We start from the raw sequence: 12,250 nt of genomic DNA, 5'->3' as shown, positions 1-12,250 counted from the left end.
CCCTTCTCCGCTGTCCAATGGCTTCCCTGGAGTTGAGAGGCGGGGGTGGGCGGGGCCAGAGTGTTGGTAAACGCTGAGCCACGTGCAGCCGCCAGACCCAGCGCCGGGAGATGGGCGCGTGCGTACTGGATGGGTAGCTTGTACGCAGGCGCGCATGGCTGGGCGGAAGCTACAGTGGCGGACTGCACGTGGAATCCCAAGTGATGGAGGGGGCGATGCAGGTAGACACCCAGATCCGTACTGAGCCTGGGGCTGAGGCTGGCCCCGGGGGCCCCGGCTGCAGCCTCCGACACTTTGCCTGCGAACAAAATCTGCTGTCCAGGCCGGATGGCTCAGCCTCTTTCCTGCAAGGTAAGAACCCAGGTCAATACTGCCCGGGAAGAGTTCGCGCATGCGGTGTTTGTTTTTGGCGGGGGACGGCTACAGTGTACCGTGCAACGAAGAGTCCCTTTTCCCCACGATACTAGCTGGTAGGTGTCTCCCTTGTATTGTGTCTCCCGCGTGGATACTGGTTAGGCCGGGATAGATCTCTCCCTCCCGACTAGAAGTGGGAAGGTATCTCCACCCTGGTAAATACTTTGCAGAATGAGAGAAGGGCAGTCCTCTCCATAAGAATGAATACTCCAAAATAGAGAAAACTTTCTCATCGGGGTAAGTAACTCCCTGTAATAGATTCGTCCTTCCTCACCCCACACACAGCCCGGGTCCATATATTCCAGGCTGAGGCAAACCTCCCATCTGTATAAATACCCCATAGACTGGCAGATCACCACCACAAGCTAGACCGTAGCTGTGGCAGCCTTTTATCCTAATAATTACTGCTGGGTTAAGAAAGATCTCCTTCATCCCAGCTCCACCAATTGTGTCAACACCCCTTTGACTGGGATACACATATCTGCATATGAGTAAAGATTGGGGCGAGTTATAGTTATTGGACGAATATTTTTTTCCTTGAGCTAAATACTTCTTAAGTTAGGCCTGACTCCCTGACCAAAACTGATTAAAAAAAAAAAAATCCCTGCTCTCATAGGGTTTACATTCTAGTGGGGGAGACAAACAATAAATAAGGATAATAAGTAAAACATATAGTAAAATGCTATAAAAATAAAGTAGGGAAGGGGAATAGAGTGTGCTGCAGAGGACTAGAATCTTAAATAGGATGGTCAGAGAAGGCCTCACTGAGGAGGTGACATTTGAATAAAGACCTGAAGGAGGCAAGGGAACAAACCTGAAGATCTCAGGAGGAAGAGTATACCAGGCATGGGGAACAGCAAGGACAAAGGCCCTGAGACAAGACCTTGTTTGAGGAACAGTCAGGAGGCCAATGTGGCTGGAGCAGCAAGTGGAGAGGAGTTAGTGGGAGAGGGGGTCAGAGGGTGGTAAGGAGAATTGCTGATGATATAAGGCCTAGAGAGTGAGATGGGAGCCATTGGAGGCTTTGAGTGAAGGAGTGCCATGGTCTGAATATATGAACAGTATCACTCTAGCTGCTTGCTCTGTTGACTGGAGGGAGCATAGAAGGGAGGAGGTGGTGATGGCTCAGACCAGGGTGGAAGCAGTGAGAGCCTAGATGCATTTTGAAGGTAAAAACCAACAGTATTGCAGATGATTTGGTTTGGAGATACTAGAAAAAGAATCAGGGAGGTTTGAAAGCCACTGTTCTAGTCAAGCTCTGGGCTTTTCTCCAGATCAGCTGTGACAACAGAAGATGAGTTCAGTCTGGAACGTTATGTTTGCAATACCAGGAGTCCCTGGGTGGAGCAAACGGTTAAACGCTGTGCTACTAACTGAAAAGTTGGGGTTCAAGTCCACCCAGAGGCACTCAGAAGAAAGGCCTGGTTTTCTGCTTCTGAAAAGTCAGCCACTGTAAACCCTATGGAGCACAGTTCTACCCTGACCCACCTGGGCTCGCCATGAGTTGAAATCAACTCGACTGGTTTGGGGGTTTTGGTATTAAACATCAGAGTGGAAATGTGCAATGGGCAGTTGTTGATACAATTCTGGAATTCAGAGGAGAGAGCCAAGTTGGGCATATACGCTTTGGAATCCTCTGGCTGTAGATGGTGTTTAAAGCAATCGATTGGATGAATCACTCCTGAAATGAGTAGAGATAGAAACGGGAAGAGGTCCTGGACTAAGCCCTGGTCTTCAGCTTTGAGAGTTCATGGACATGTGAGGAATTAGCAAAAGAGACTGAGAAGGAGCAGCCTGTGAGGTAGGAGAAAAACCCGGAGAGGGGGCAGACCTGGAGCCAAGAGAAGAACGTGTTTGAGAAGTAATGGTAGACAGCCTTGTTGGTCCTACTGAGAGGCTGGGCCACGCGAGGACAGGAGACCTATGGGTTTGGCAGTTTGGAGGTTCGGGAAGGTGACTCTGCCAAGGGCTGCTTTAGTGGAAGGATGGGGTCCAAAGCTTTGTTATTCGGTCAAGGAGAAGAGGAGGAAGAGACAGGGAGTGAAGGCAAGCCTCGGGGAGTTTTACTGTAAGAGCATCAGATAAATGGGGCTGTGGTTGAAGATGGGAGTCCCCGGGTAACACAAATCATTCACGCTCTCAGCTGCTAACCGAAAGGTTGGACTTTTGAGTCCACCCAGAGGTGCCTCAGAAGAAAGGCCTGGTGACCTGCTTCCCCAAAATCAGCCACTGAAAACCCTGTGGAGCACAGTTCTACTTGCCATGAGTCAGGACCAACTCCACAGCATCTGGTTTGTTTGGGTTTTTTTTTTTTTTTTTGGTGAAAGTTGAATGTGCGGTGGAAGGAGGAGAGAATCGCAGGAGCTGGGTTGCTTGAGGGAGCCCTGGGGGGCATGGTGGTTAAACCACTTGGCTGCCAACCAAAAGGTTGGCGGTTCGAACCTACCAGTTGTTCTGCGGGAGAAAGATGTGGAAGATTTACAGCCTTGAAAACCCTGTGGGGAGGTTCTCCTCTGTCCTGTAGGGTCGCAGTGAGTTGGAATCAGCGTGACAGCAGTGGATTTTTAGGAGCTGCTTAAGAAGGTGCAGGGGGGCACAGGCAGGATATCCAGAGTAACGGGCATGAAGACCTCCCCCGAGGATCTAGCCTACTCCCCTAACAAACACCTTCATGGCTCCCCTCGGAGTAGATTTCCTGGATCCAAGAACACCTCCCCTCTGAAGGGTGAAGTGGGTTTCCCAGGAAGAGAGTCCCTTGACTGTGTGGCACCTCCTCCTCCTCAATCCCAATAAAAATAGCCCCGACCTGGGGACCTTCCCAGGCTGAGCCCTCTTGCTGAATTTAGATAAAGTCTCTTACTACCACCAGTTACCTTGGAGTCGATTCCAACCCATGGCGAGCCCGTGTGTGTCAGAGGAGAACTGTGCTCCATTGGGTTGATTTTTCAGAAGTAGATGGCCAGGACTTTCTCCCACAGCGTCTCTGGGTAGACTCAGACGTCCAGCCTTTCAGCTAACAGCTGAGCACATTAACCATCTGCCTCCCTCAGGGACTCCTGAAGTCTCTTAGAGCTTAAGAAATAAGCAGAAAGGCAGCTCCTCCTTCATCCTAAAACCCCAAAGCCACAGGATCCTGGGGCAAGGGGAGTCCTTGCAGACCCTCGAAATTATGGTTGGCGTCCCTGGCAAGGTTGTTAAAGTTGCTGAGTCCCAGAACCCGCCCCACACCTACTAAGGCTGGCCGTCTCCATTTTGGGTTAATTCCTGTGATTCTGGTGCAGATCAATGTTTAAAGGAGCTGTGGTTGAGCACCATGTGTTCACACTACAGGCTGCAGCCCTGGCTGCACATTAGAATCTCCTGGAAAACTTTGAGAAGCCCAGGGCCCGAGCCCCACCCCTCAACAGCCTGGGCATCAGTATCTTCCAAAGCTCCCCAGTGATCCCATGGTGCAGCTGCGGTTCAGAACCTCTGTGTCACCGGGTTGCAACCAGCATTCTTTTTTAAGAGTAGGAAGTACCGGGCAGAGTACATCCACAGGTGGTAACGGCAAGAGTCGTTTTGTGACTCCTTTGCTCTTTATGTTGTTGTTAGGTGCCACCGAGTCAGTTCTGATTCATAAAGACCCTGTGTACAACAGAATGAAACACTGCCTGGTCCTGTGCCATCCTCACAATCGTTGTTATGCTTGAGCCCGTTGTTGGGGCCACTGTGTCAACCCATCTCCTCAGGGGTCTTCCTCTATTTCACTGACCCTCTGCTTTACCAAGCTTGATGTCCTTGTCTAGGGACCGATCCCTCCTGGTAACATGTCCAAAGTATGTGAGACGTCTCACCATCCTGGCTTCTAAGGAGCATTCTGGCTGTACTTCTTCCAAGACAGATTTGTTTGTTCTCTTACCAGTCTGTGGTACATTTAATATTCTTTGCCAACACTGTAATACAAAGGCATCAATCGTTCTTCAGTCTTCCTTACTCATCGTCCAGCTTTCGCATGCATACGAGGCAACTGAAACCATGGCTTGGGTCAGGTGCACCTTAGTCTTCAAGGTGGTATCTTTGCTTTTTAACACTTTAAAGAGGTCTTTTGCAGCAGATTTGCCTAATGCAATGTGTCTTTTGATTTTTTGACTGCTGCTTTCATGGGTGTTGATTGTGGATCCAAGTAAAATGAAATCCTTGGCAACCTCAGTCTTTCTCTGTTTATCATGATGCTGCTTATTGGTCTGGTTGTGAGGAATTTAGTTTTCTTTATGTTGAAGTATAATGCATGCTGAAGGCTGTGGTCTTTGATCTTCATCAGTAAATGCTTCAAGTCCTCTTCACTTTCAGAAGGGAAGGTTGTGTCACCTGCATAACACAGGTTGTTAACGAGTCTTCCTTCAATCCTGATGCCCCGTTCTTCTTCGTATCGTCCAGCTTCTTGGATTATTGGCTCAGTGTACAGATTGAATGGGTATGGTGAAAGGATACAACCTTACTTCCTTTATAGACACACATATATTTATGTGTGATTTGGGGTCATGCTGTAAAATGGGAGTTGCGGTCAGAAAAGTTTGGGGCCACTTTTCTAGTCCAACTCTCTCATTTTGCTGACAGGTAAAGCCGAGGCCCAAAGAAGAAAACAGATTGACCCAAGGTTACACAGCTAGGCTGAGGCAGAGAGAACTGGAATCCAGACTTTTTATTTTGTACGTCTTAACTTCGCTCTCTTACCTTGGTCACACTCACTTTGGGGAAATAATCAGGAATCAGTGTCCAGCCCAAATATTTATCCCTTTCTTAGATGTCTCAACAACTACTGCAGAGTTTGGGGACAAATGCCTGAAGGAAGAGAGCTGGACTGGGGAAGCTTTGGAAGGAGACGTTGAGACTAGGTGCAATAAGAGGAACATAGGTTAGCTCTCAGGAAGAGCTTCCCATAAAGTTAATCCTATTATCTAAAGTGTATTTCGTACTCCCACGGCCATCTGTCAGTTTGACATACTGTGCATGATGGTGCAAGTTGCTATGGTACGGGAAGCTACACCACCAGTATTTCAAATAGCAGCAGGGTTGCCCATGGTGACAGGTTTTAGCAAAGCTTCCAGACTAAGACTAGGAACACAGGCCTGGCAATCTACTTCCAAAAATTAGCCATTGAAAACCCTGCGGATTACATCAGAATATTGCCTGATACAGTGCCAGGAGATGAGTTCCCTAGGTTGGAAGGGACTCAGAACACCCAGTGGTCATACCAGTGGACGCGAACATAACAGTGATCGCGAAGATGGCGCAAGACCGAACAGTATTTCATTCTTTTGTACATGGGTTTGGCCATGAGTCAGAGCCAACTCAACAGCAGCTAACAACATTGCAAACTCACCACGTACCGGGCAGTGTTCTGAGTCTCTCACATGGACTATTTCATCCTCACAAGAATGTGATGAGGGATGTACAGTGAAACCTGTGAGAGCCAGAACTCAACAGGACTGTCTTCTTCCAGGTCTTGTAAATTTTCTGCCTTTGACAGGTTGTTGTTGCCACGTGCCGTCGAGTCAGTTCCAACTCATAGCGACCCTATGTCCAACAGAACGAAACACTGCCTGGATCTGCGTCATCCTCACAGTTACTGTTATGGTTGAGCCCATTGTTGCAGCCACTGTGTTAATCCATGTTGTCAGAGGTCTTCCTTCTTTTTTGCTGAGCCTCTACCAAGTATGATGTCCTTCTCCAGGGACTGGTCCTACCTGATAAGACGTCCAAAGTCTGTGAGACATAGTCTCACTGTCTTCACTTCTAAGGACCATTCTGGCTGTACTTCTTAGAAGACAGATTTGTTCCTTCTAGCAGTCCATGGTATATTCTTCGCCAACACCATAATTCAAAGGCGTCAATTCTTCTTCAGTCTTCCTTATTCGTTGTCCAGCTTTCGCATGCATATGAGGTGACTGAAAACACCATGCCTTGGGTCAGGCGCACCTTAGTCCTTAAAGTGATATCTTTGTTTTTTAACATACTTTAAAGAGATCTTTCGCAGCAGATTTGGCCAACGCAATGCGTCATTTGGTTTCTTGACTGCTGCTTCCATGGGTGTTGATTGTGGATCTCTCCTTTTAGTGAGAAATATTTGAGTTTTCCTTCACTGACAGGTTTCCGCCTGACACAGATTCTGCCTTTCGCAGGTTTTACTGTACTGTCATTTTCCCGGTTTTACAGATGAGGAAGTGGAGACAGAGAGGTGGAATGAGAGCTCAGAGAAATCACTGCCCACAAATGGCGGGCCAGGTTGGGGGCGAGCAGGGCACTCCAGCCATCTGGCTCCGTGCCAACCCTGTTAAGCACCCGCATTGGGCCCCAGAAGCAGGGAAGGTGTGGGTGAGGCCTCCCCTGCTGTCTCCCCAGGTGATACCTCCGTCCTGGCGGGTGTGTACGGGCCAGCGGAGGTGAAGATCAGCAAGGAGATCTTCAACAAGGCCACACTGGAAGTGCTCCTGAGGCCGAAGACCGGGCTGCCAGGTGACCAGGCCCAGCAGGACCTTTGAACAGCCCCCACCCGCCTCCTGTCTTGCTGCCGCCCCCCAGCTCCACTCCCCTATCTTCTCTGTGGAGCAACTTTCTCTTTGTCCAGCTGTATCTCTGGGTCTCAGTTTCCGTACTTTTTTCTCTTCAGCTCCCCATTTTTCCCTCTCTATCCCCTGCCCCTCCTCTTTCCTGGTCCCACCTACCCTTCTTTCCATTGCCCTGCCTTTCCCTCCGCTTTGGCTCCGTCTTCCTTACTCGGGGCTGGGCCCACTGGGATAAGACATGGGAACCCCAGATTTCCTCCCCTCAGGTGAATCCCTCAGTGAACCTGGAGGTGGAGGACCCCCCCATGGGGGGTTGTGCAGTGTCCCTGGCTGGGGCTGCAGGCCCTTTCCAGAGGGCTGAGGGGTAGGAAGGAAGGTGAGCATGCAGAAGGGAAGAGCCTCACTCCCACCCTGCACTCCCCCAGGCGTAGCGGAGAAGAGCAGGGAGCGGCTGATCAGAAACACATGCGAGGCTGTGGTTCTGGGGGCGCTGCACCCCCGCACCTCCATCACCGTGGTGCTGCAGGTCATCAGCGATGCTGGCTCTGTATCCTTTCCTCTGGGTCACCTCCTCCAGGAAGCTCTCTAGAATCTCCTCAGGTGTGCTCCTTGCCAATAGACATGTCCGCTCCCTCTGCTAGCCAGAAAACCTCCAAATGTCTGACACATAGCAACTCACTGAAGAAGAACAGCAAACACCGGTAGAGTGCTTACCATGTGCCAGACCCTGTTCTGAGTGCCTCACACATACTAACTCAGTTAATCCTCACGACAGGTCTACGAAATAGATGTCATTTTCCAGACGAGGAGACTGAGGCACAGCAAAGTCACACATCTCTTAAGGGGCAGAGCCAGGACTCAAGCCCAGAGACCCTGGCAGATGGGCATTCTTAGGTTCCTGTGTTTCAGGTGAGGAAAATGAGGCCTAAAGAAGGGAAGTCGCTTGCCCACGGTCACACAGCTAGAAGGCAGCAGAGGCAGAACTCAAGCTCAGGCCTGTCTGACTCCTGTGCCTGTGCCATTGACCTTGACTTTGTATTTAATTTGGGTTTGAGGCTCCAAGCGCTGGGGAGGCTTGAGCAAGTAGAGCCCTTGGAGCAGGAACTTTCTCCGCAAGGGTCCCTACAGTTTGGAAAGAGAGGCTAAGAGTGAGGACCAGAAAGTGGCACTTCCCGAGGAGTGCCATTGGTGCATGGCCCTGCATTGGGCAGGCCCCTTATAAGTGGGAGGGAGAGAAGAGCTGTATGACCGGCATTTTACAGAGAAAAACTAGAGCTCAGAGGGGATGGGACAGCGGGTCAGAGGCAGAGCTGGAACTGACAGATTCTAAAGCTAGGACTCCTAATCTGTGCTAGATGTGGAGAAGGAAGACAGTTGAGGAAACTGAGGCAGAACCTGCTGCCTGATTCCAGGCCTTCCACTGTGCTATGGCTGCACCCCTGCCCTGGACTGTGACTTCCCCAAGGATAAGAATGATGGCTCTTCCCTCCATTGCCCTGCCAGCTCCATCACCTGGTATTGGCTGCCTGCTACATCCCCAAGCTCTGGGTCTGGCTTTGCCAGTTCCTCCCAGCCTGACTTTGGAAGGTTTCTTCCCCTCTCGGATCCTCAGCGTCCCCAAAGATGCTGGGCACATACCTTCCGTACCTACTTGTTTAAGTATCATTATGATTCCCATTTAACAGGAGGAAATTGAGGCTTAGGGAGGGTAAGTCACTTGCTCGAGGTTCCACAGCTGAGAAGTGGCAAAGCTTGGTCTGGAACCCAGGGTTATTTGATCTCATTCCATTTTTTTTTTTAATTCACATTTTTATTAGTGAGAGTGAACGTTTTCTATGGTTACCATTTATACGTCTACTTTTTAAAATTATCTGTTAGGCACTTCATTTTTTCCAGCATAGGGTCAGTCCGTTTCATACTAAATTACTACAACTCAGCATAAAAGCATGTAATTCTTGCTTATAACATCTAGAAATTTTTAATTTTTATGTTGTCAAATCAGTCAACTTCTTCCTTTGTGATTTTTCCACTACTTTTATGCTTAGAAAATCTTTTCCCATTCCAGAACCAATACTTTTAACCACTCTGCCATACTGCCTTTCTGTGATCAATTAGTGATGTCTGCCACAAGCACCACCAGGGTGCATGGAGGCAAGAACTATATTCTGCTGGCCAGCCCTACAGTTGAAACTTTCTTTAACTGCTCCCCGTGGTTCTCAGCTTCTGGCCTGTTGCCTGAATGCTGCGTGCATGGCACTGGTGGATGCAGGCGTGCCCATGCGGGCCCTCTTCTGTGGGGTTACCTGTGCCCTGGACGCTGATGGGAATCTCGTGCTGGACCCCACAGTCAAGCAAGAAAAGGTAGGTGAAGACCAGGGTGGCTGAAGGGCTGTGGGCAAACAGCTTTCCCTATACTCTTCCTCTCAGCCTTACTTTTCTCCAGAACAGTTGGCTTGTTCCTCCTCAGTCCCAGTTGGTAAGCTCTGCTATATTCACCAGGTCCCATCCAACTGCAAGTTCTAGAAACCCAACTCAAACTACCTTAAGCAAAAAGGAGATTTATTGGCTTTTATTACCAAGCTCAGAAAGAACAGGGGAGGCACTAGAACCAGAACCTCAAACACCTTTAGAATTTCCTTGCTTCATTTCTCATCCCTGGTTTTTTCTGCACATCAGCTTCATGCTCTCTGGCCAGCATCTTTCTTGAGCTTAGAACTGGCTCTTTGAGCTCCACACTTCCATCTTAAGAGGCCCAAAAGCAAAGGGGTAGAGAAATGAGCATTCCCCATCAGCTCCAGTTCACAATGTCCTAGGGATCTGGTTGCTCTGAGCTATTTGTCCAGTGCTCTAATGGTCACATCCAGTCAGTAAAACAGAAACCACTCAGGGTATCTCACAGAGGGAATTTAATGCAGGGACTTGGTTACAACAGTGTTGGAAGAGCAAAAGGAAGAAGGTGTGATGTCCAGAGATTAAAGTGGCCCTGGGCTGAAGCCTGCAAGCCAACTCCTACCCTGTGCTGTTGGCACTATTGTCACACTCAGTTTTGGATGACAAAAGATGTCCTGCCTCTGCCCTGACTGCTGACGTGTAGAACCCACCCACCTCCATGGCTGCTATGGCAACTGCCACACCATAAGCACCTGCCACTGTCAGAGCGAGGACCAGGATGCTTCTCTCTTCTGTCCTCCTTGCAGGCTCCCACCAGATTACTGGTAGAACCCAATCAGTCAACTTTTTCCTTTGTGATTTTCCCAGTACTTTTAAGCTTAGAAAACACTTTTTCCATTCCAGAACTCATACTTTCAGCCACTCTGCCATGTTGCCTCTCTGTGATCGATTAGTGGTGTCTGCCACAGGTACCAGCAGGGTGCATGGAGGCATAAATATATTCTGCTGGCCAGCCTTACAGTAGAAACTCTCCTTAACCAATCTGGGAAATACGGTTTGCTAATATTTAGCCCTTGCAGTACAGAGCATAGAAGGGCAGGTGGGAGGCTTAGAGGCACTAGGTAAATGACTGGCACCGTGGCTACCTCGATGGGCCAGGAAGACTGTGCTTGGAAATCCCCATCAGAACCAGGTGGTTGGAGTAAGGGGTATGGGGGGCAGTTTTCCTAAAGGGAAGGTAAAGAGCTGTTAGCCACAGAAGCAGTGAAGGGGTGGTGTGTAGACAAGAAATAGCTACACTCGATATATGGGCACCTGGCTGTGGGAAAGGTGAGATCTGGAGGTTAAGGCTCTGGGGCCTCCTCTTTGAGTCTGATTTTTCTGAGGGAGAGTCCCAGATCACTCACCACCTTCTATCCTGTCTGTAGGAGGCCCGGGCGGTCCTGACCTTTGCCCTTGACAGTGTGGAATGGAAGCTGCTGATGTCTACCACCAAGGGACTCTACACCAATGCTGAGGTACCAGCATGGATGGGTGGGGGAACCAGAATCTTCCTTTCCACCCTGACGTGAGGTCTTTTATCCCAGCTTTGTCCTGGACCCTGGAAGGTTTAAGGAGTCCCCCTTTTCTCTGTATCCTTGTCTGTAAAAAGAGGGCATTTTCCAACTTTTTAACTACAGAAACCTTTGTGGAAAATGAAATCTTAAAGGGAAGCCCAAGTTATGAGATAGGAGAAAAGAGAAGTAGCTCAGTTTTGAAATCTGGAGTTGGGGGGGAGGGCATCTGAAGGCTCCCCAGCTTCCAGTTAGAGTGGTACGCCACCCCTGGATTCTCGGTCTTCAAGGAACAGAGCTCGGAAAGTGTTGGGCCAGTTGGTCCCTAACAGCATTTCCAACCTGGACCTCCTATGAACCTAGGAATATGTGGCATTAAAGATTTGAGGGTCCCTGATTTCCATGGCTATTAAGACATTTTGGGCTCAAAGAAACCATGGCTCTCAAATTCCAGAGACTTTAAAATTCAGTGACCTCTAAGGGTCATTGGCTCTAAGAATTTGGGGTCTCAAAGCTGCCAGGATGTCTAATTCCTTTGGTCGAAGGTCCTGTAGCTCCCAGAATCAGATTTCGGAAGCCCACACCATCTTTTTTTCCTCCTCTTCCCCTCGAAGAGCTGAGGAAGTGGGAAATAAAGAGGAGGAGAAAAAAAAAACCATTGCCATCAAGCCATCTCCAACTCAAAGTGACCTCATGTGTGTCTGAGTTGAAGTGTGCTCCACAGGGTTTTCAATGGCTGGTGTTTTGGAAGTAGACCACCAGGCCTGTTTTCTGGGACGCTATGGGCACTCGAACCTCCAACCTCGGTTGGCAGCTGAGCGTGTTAACTGTATGCATTATCCGAGGCCTCCGAAAATAAGGAAATGCACTTGAAATCCCTTCCCCACCTGCATCACCTGGGGGAGGTGATAGGTTTGGAGGTTCTGAGAATCAAGTAAGGTTGGGGGCCTCTTGGGTCATTGGGCTCTGTGGTGTGTGGGTCTGGGTGGGGCCCCAGCGCTGATCCGTCTCTCCCCCTCCCAGCTCCAGCAGTGTCTAGCTGCAGCTCAGGCTGCCTCGCAACAGGTCTTCCGCTTCTTCCGGGAATCGCTGCAGAGGCGTTACTCCAAGAGCTGAGGCAGGCAGGGCCGGGCCCTCCTGCTGCCACTACCACAACCTCCAGTGTAAAATAAACTGGCTGCCCAGCCTGGCCTCTCTGTCGTGTGTGCTCTTGTAAGGCAATGGTCCTGTAGCAGCGGGGACTCCTGGAAGGTACAGGAACAGAGGTCGGCCTCTGATAGGCTGAGACAGACCAGGTGTAGCCCCCAGGCCTGGGAAGCAGGGGCACACTGACCCTCCAAGGAT

The 12,250-nt window shown here is 49.7% G+C and overlaps 1 protein-coding gene across 1 annotated transcript; it reads left to right on the top strand.

Moving 5' to 3' along the window:
• Window positions 1–112: 112 nt before the first annotated feature.
• On the top strand, window positions 113–12,157 carry EXOSC5 (exosome component 5). The gene is made up of 6 exons (XM_003420793.4): window positions 113–351; window positions 6,799–6,912; window positions 7,388–7,509; window positions 9,183–9,323; window positions 10,781–10,870; window positions 11,930–12,157. Exons 1-6 carry the CDS (start codon window positions 204–206, stop codon window positions 12,020–12,022), a joined length of 708 nt encoding a protein of 235 aa, XP_003420841.1. The 5' UTR covers window positions 113–203; the 3' UTR covers window positions 12,023–12,157.
• The last annotated feature ends 93 nt before the right edge of the window (window positions 12,158–12,250 follow it).

This window comes from Loxodonta africana, chromosome 11, assembly GCF_030014295.1.
Source record: "Loxodonta africana isolate mLoxAfr1 chromosome 11, mLoxAfr1.hap2, whole genome shotgun sequence".
Classification (NCBI taxonomy): Eukaryota; Metazoa; Chordata; class Mammalia; order Proboscidea; family Elephantidae; genus Loxodonta; species Loxodonta africana.
Note: the sequence above shows the minus strand (reverse complement) of the source record. Positions and strands in the feature narration are given on the sequence as shown.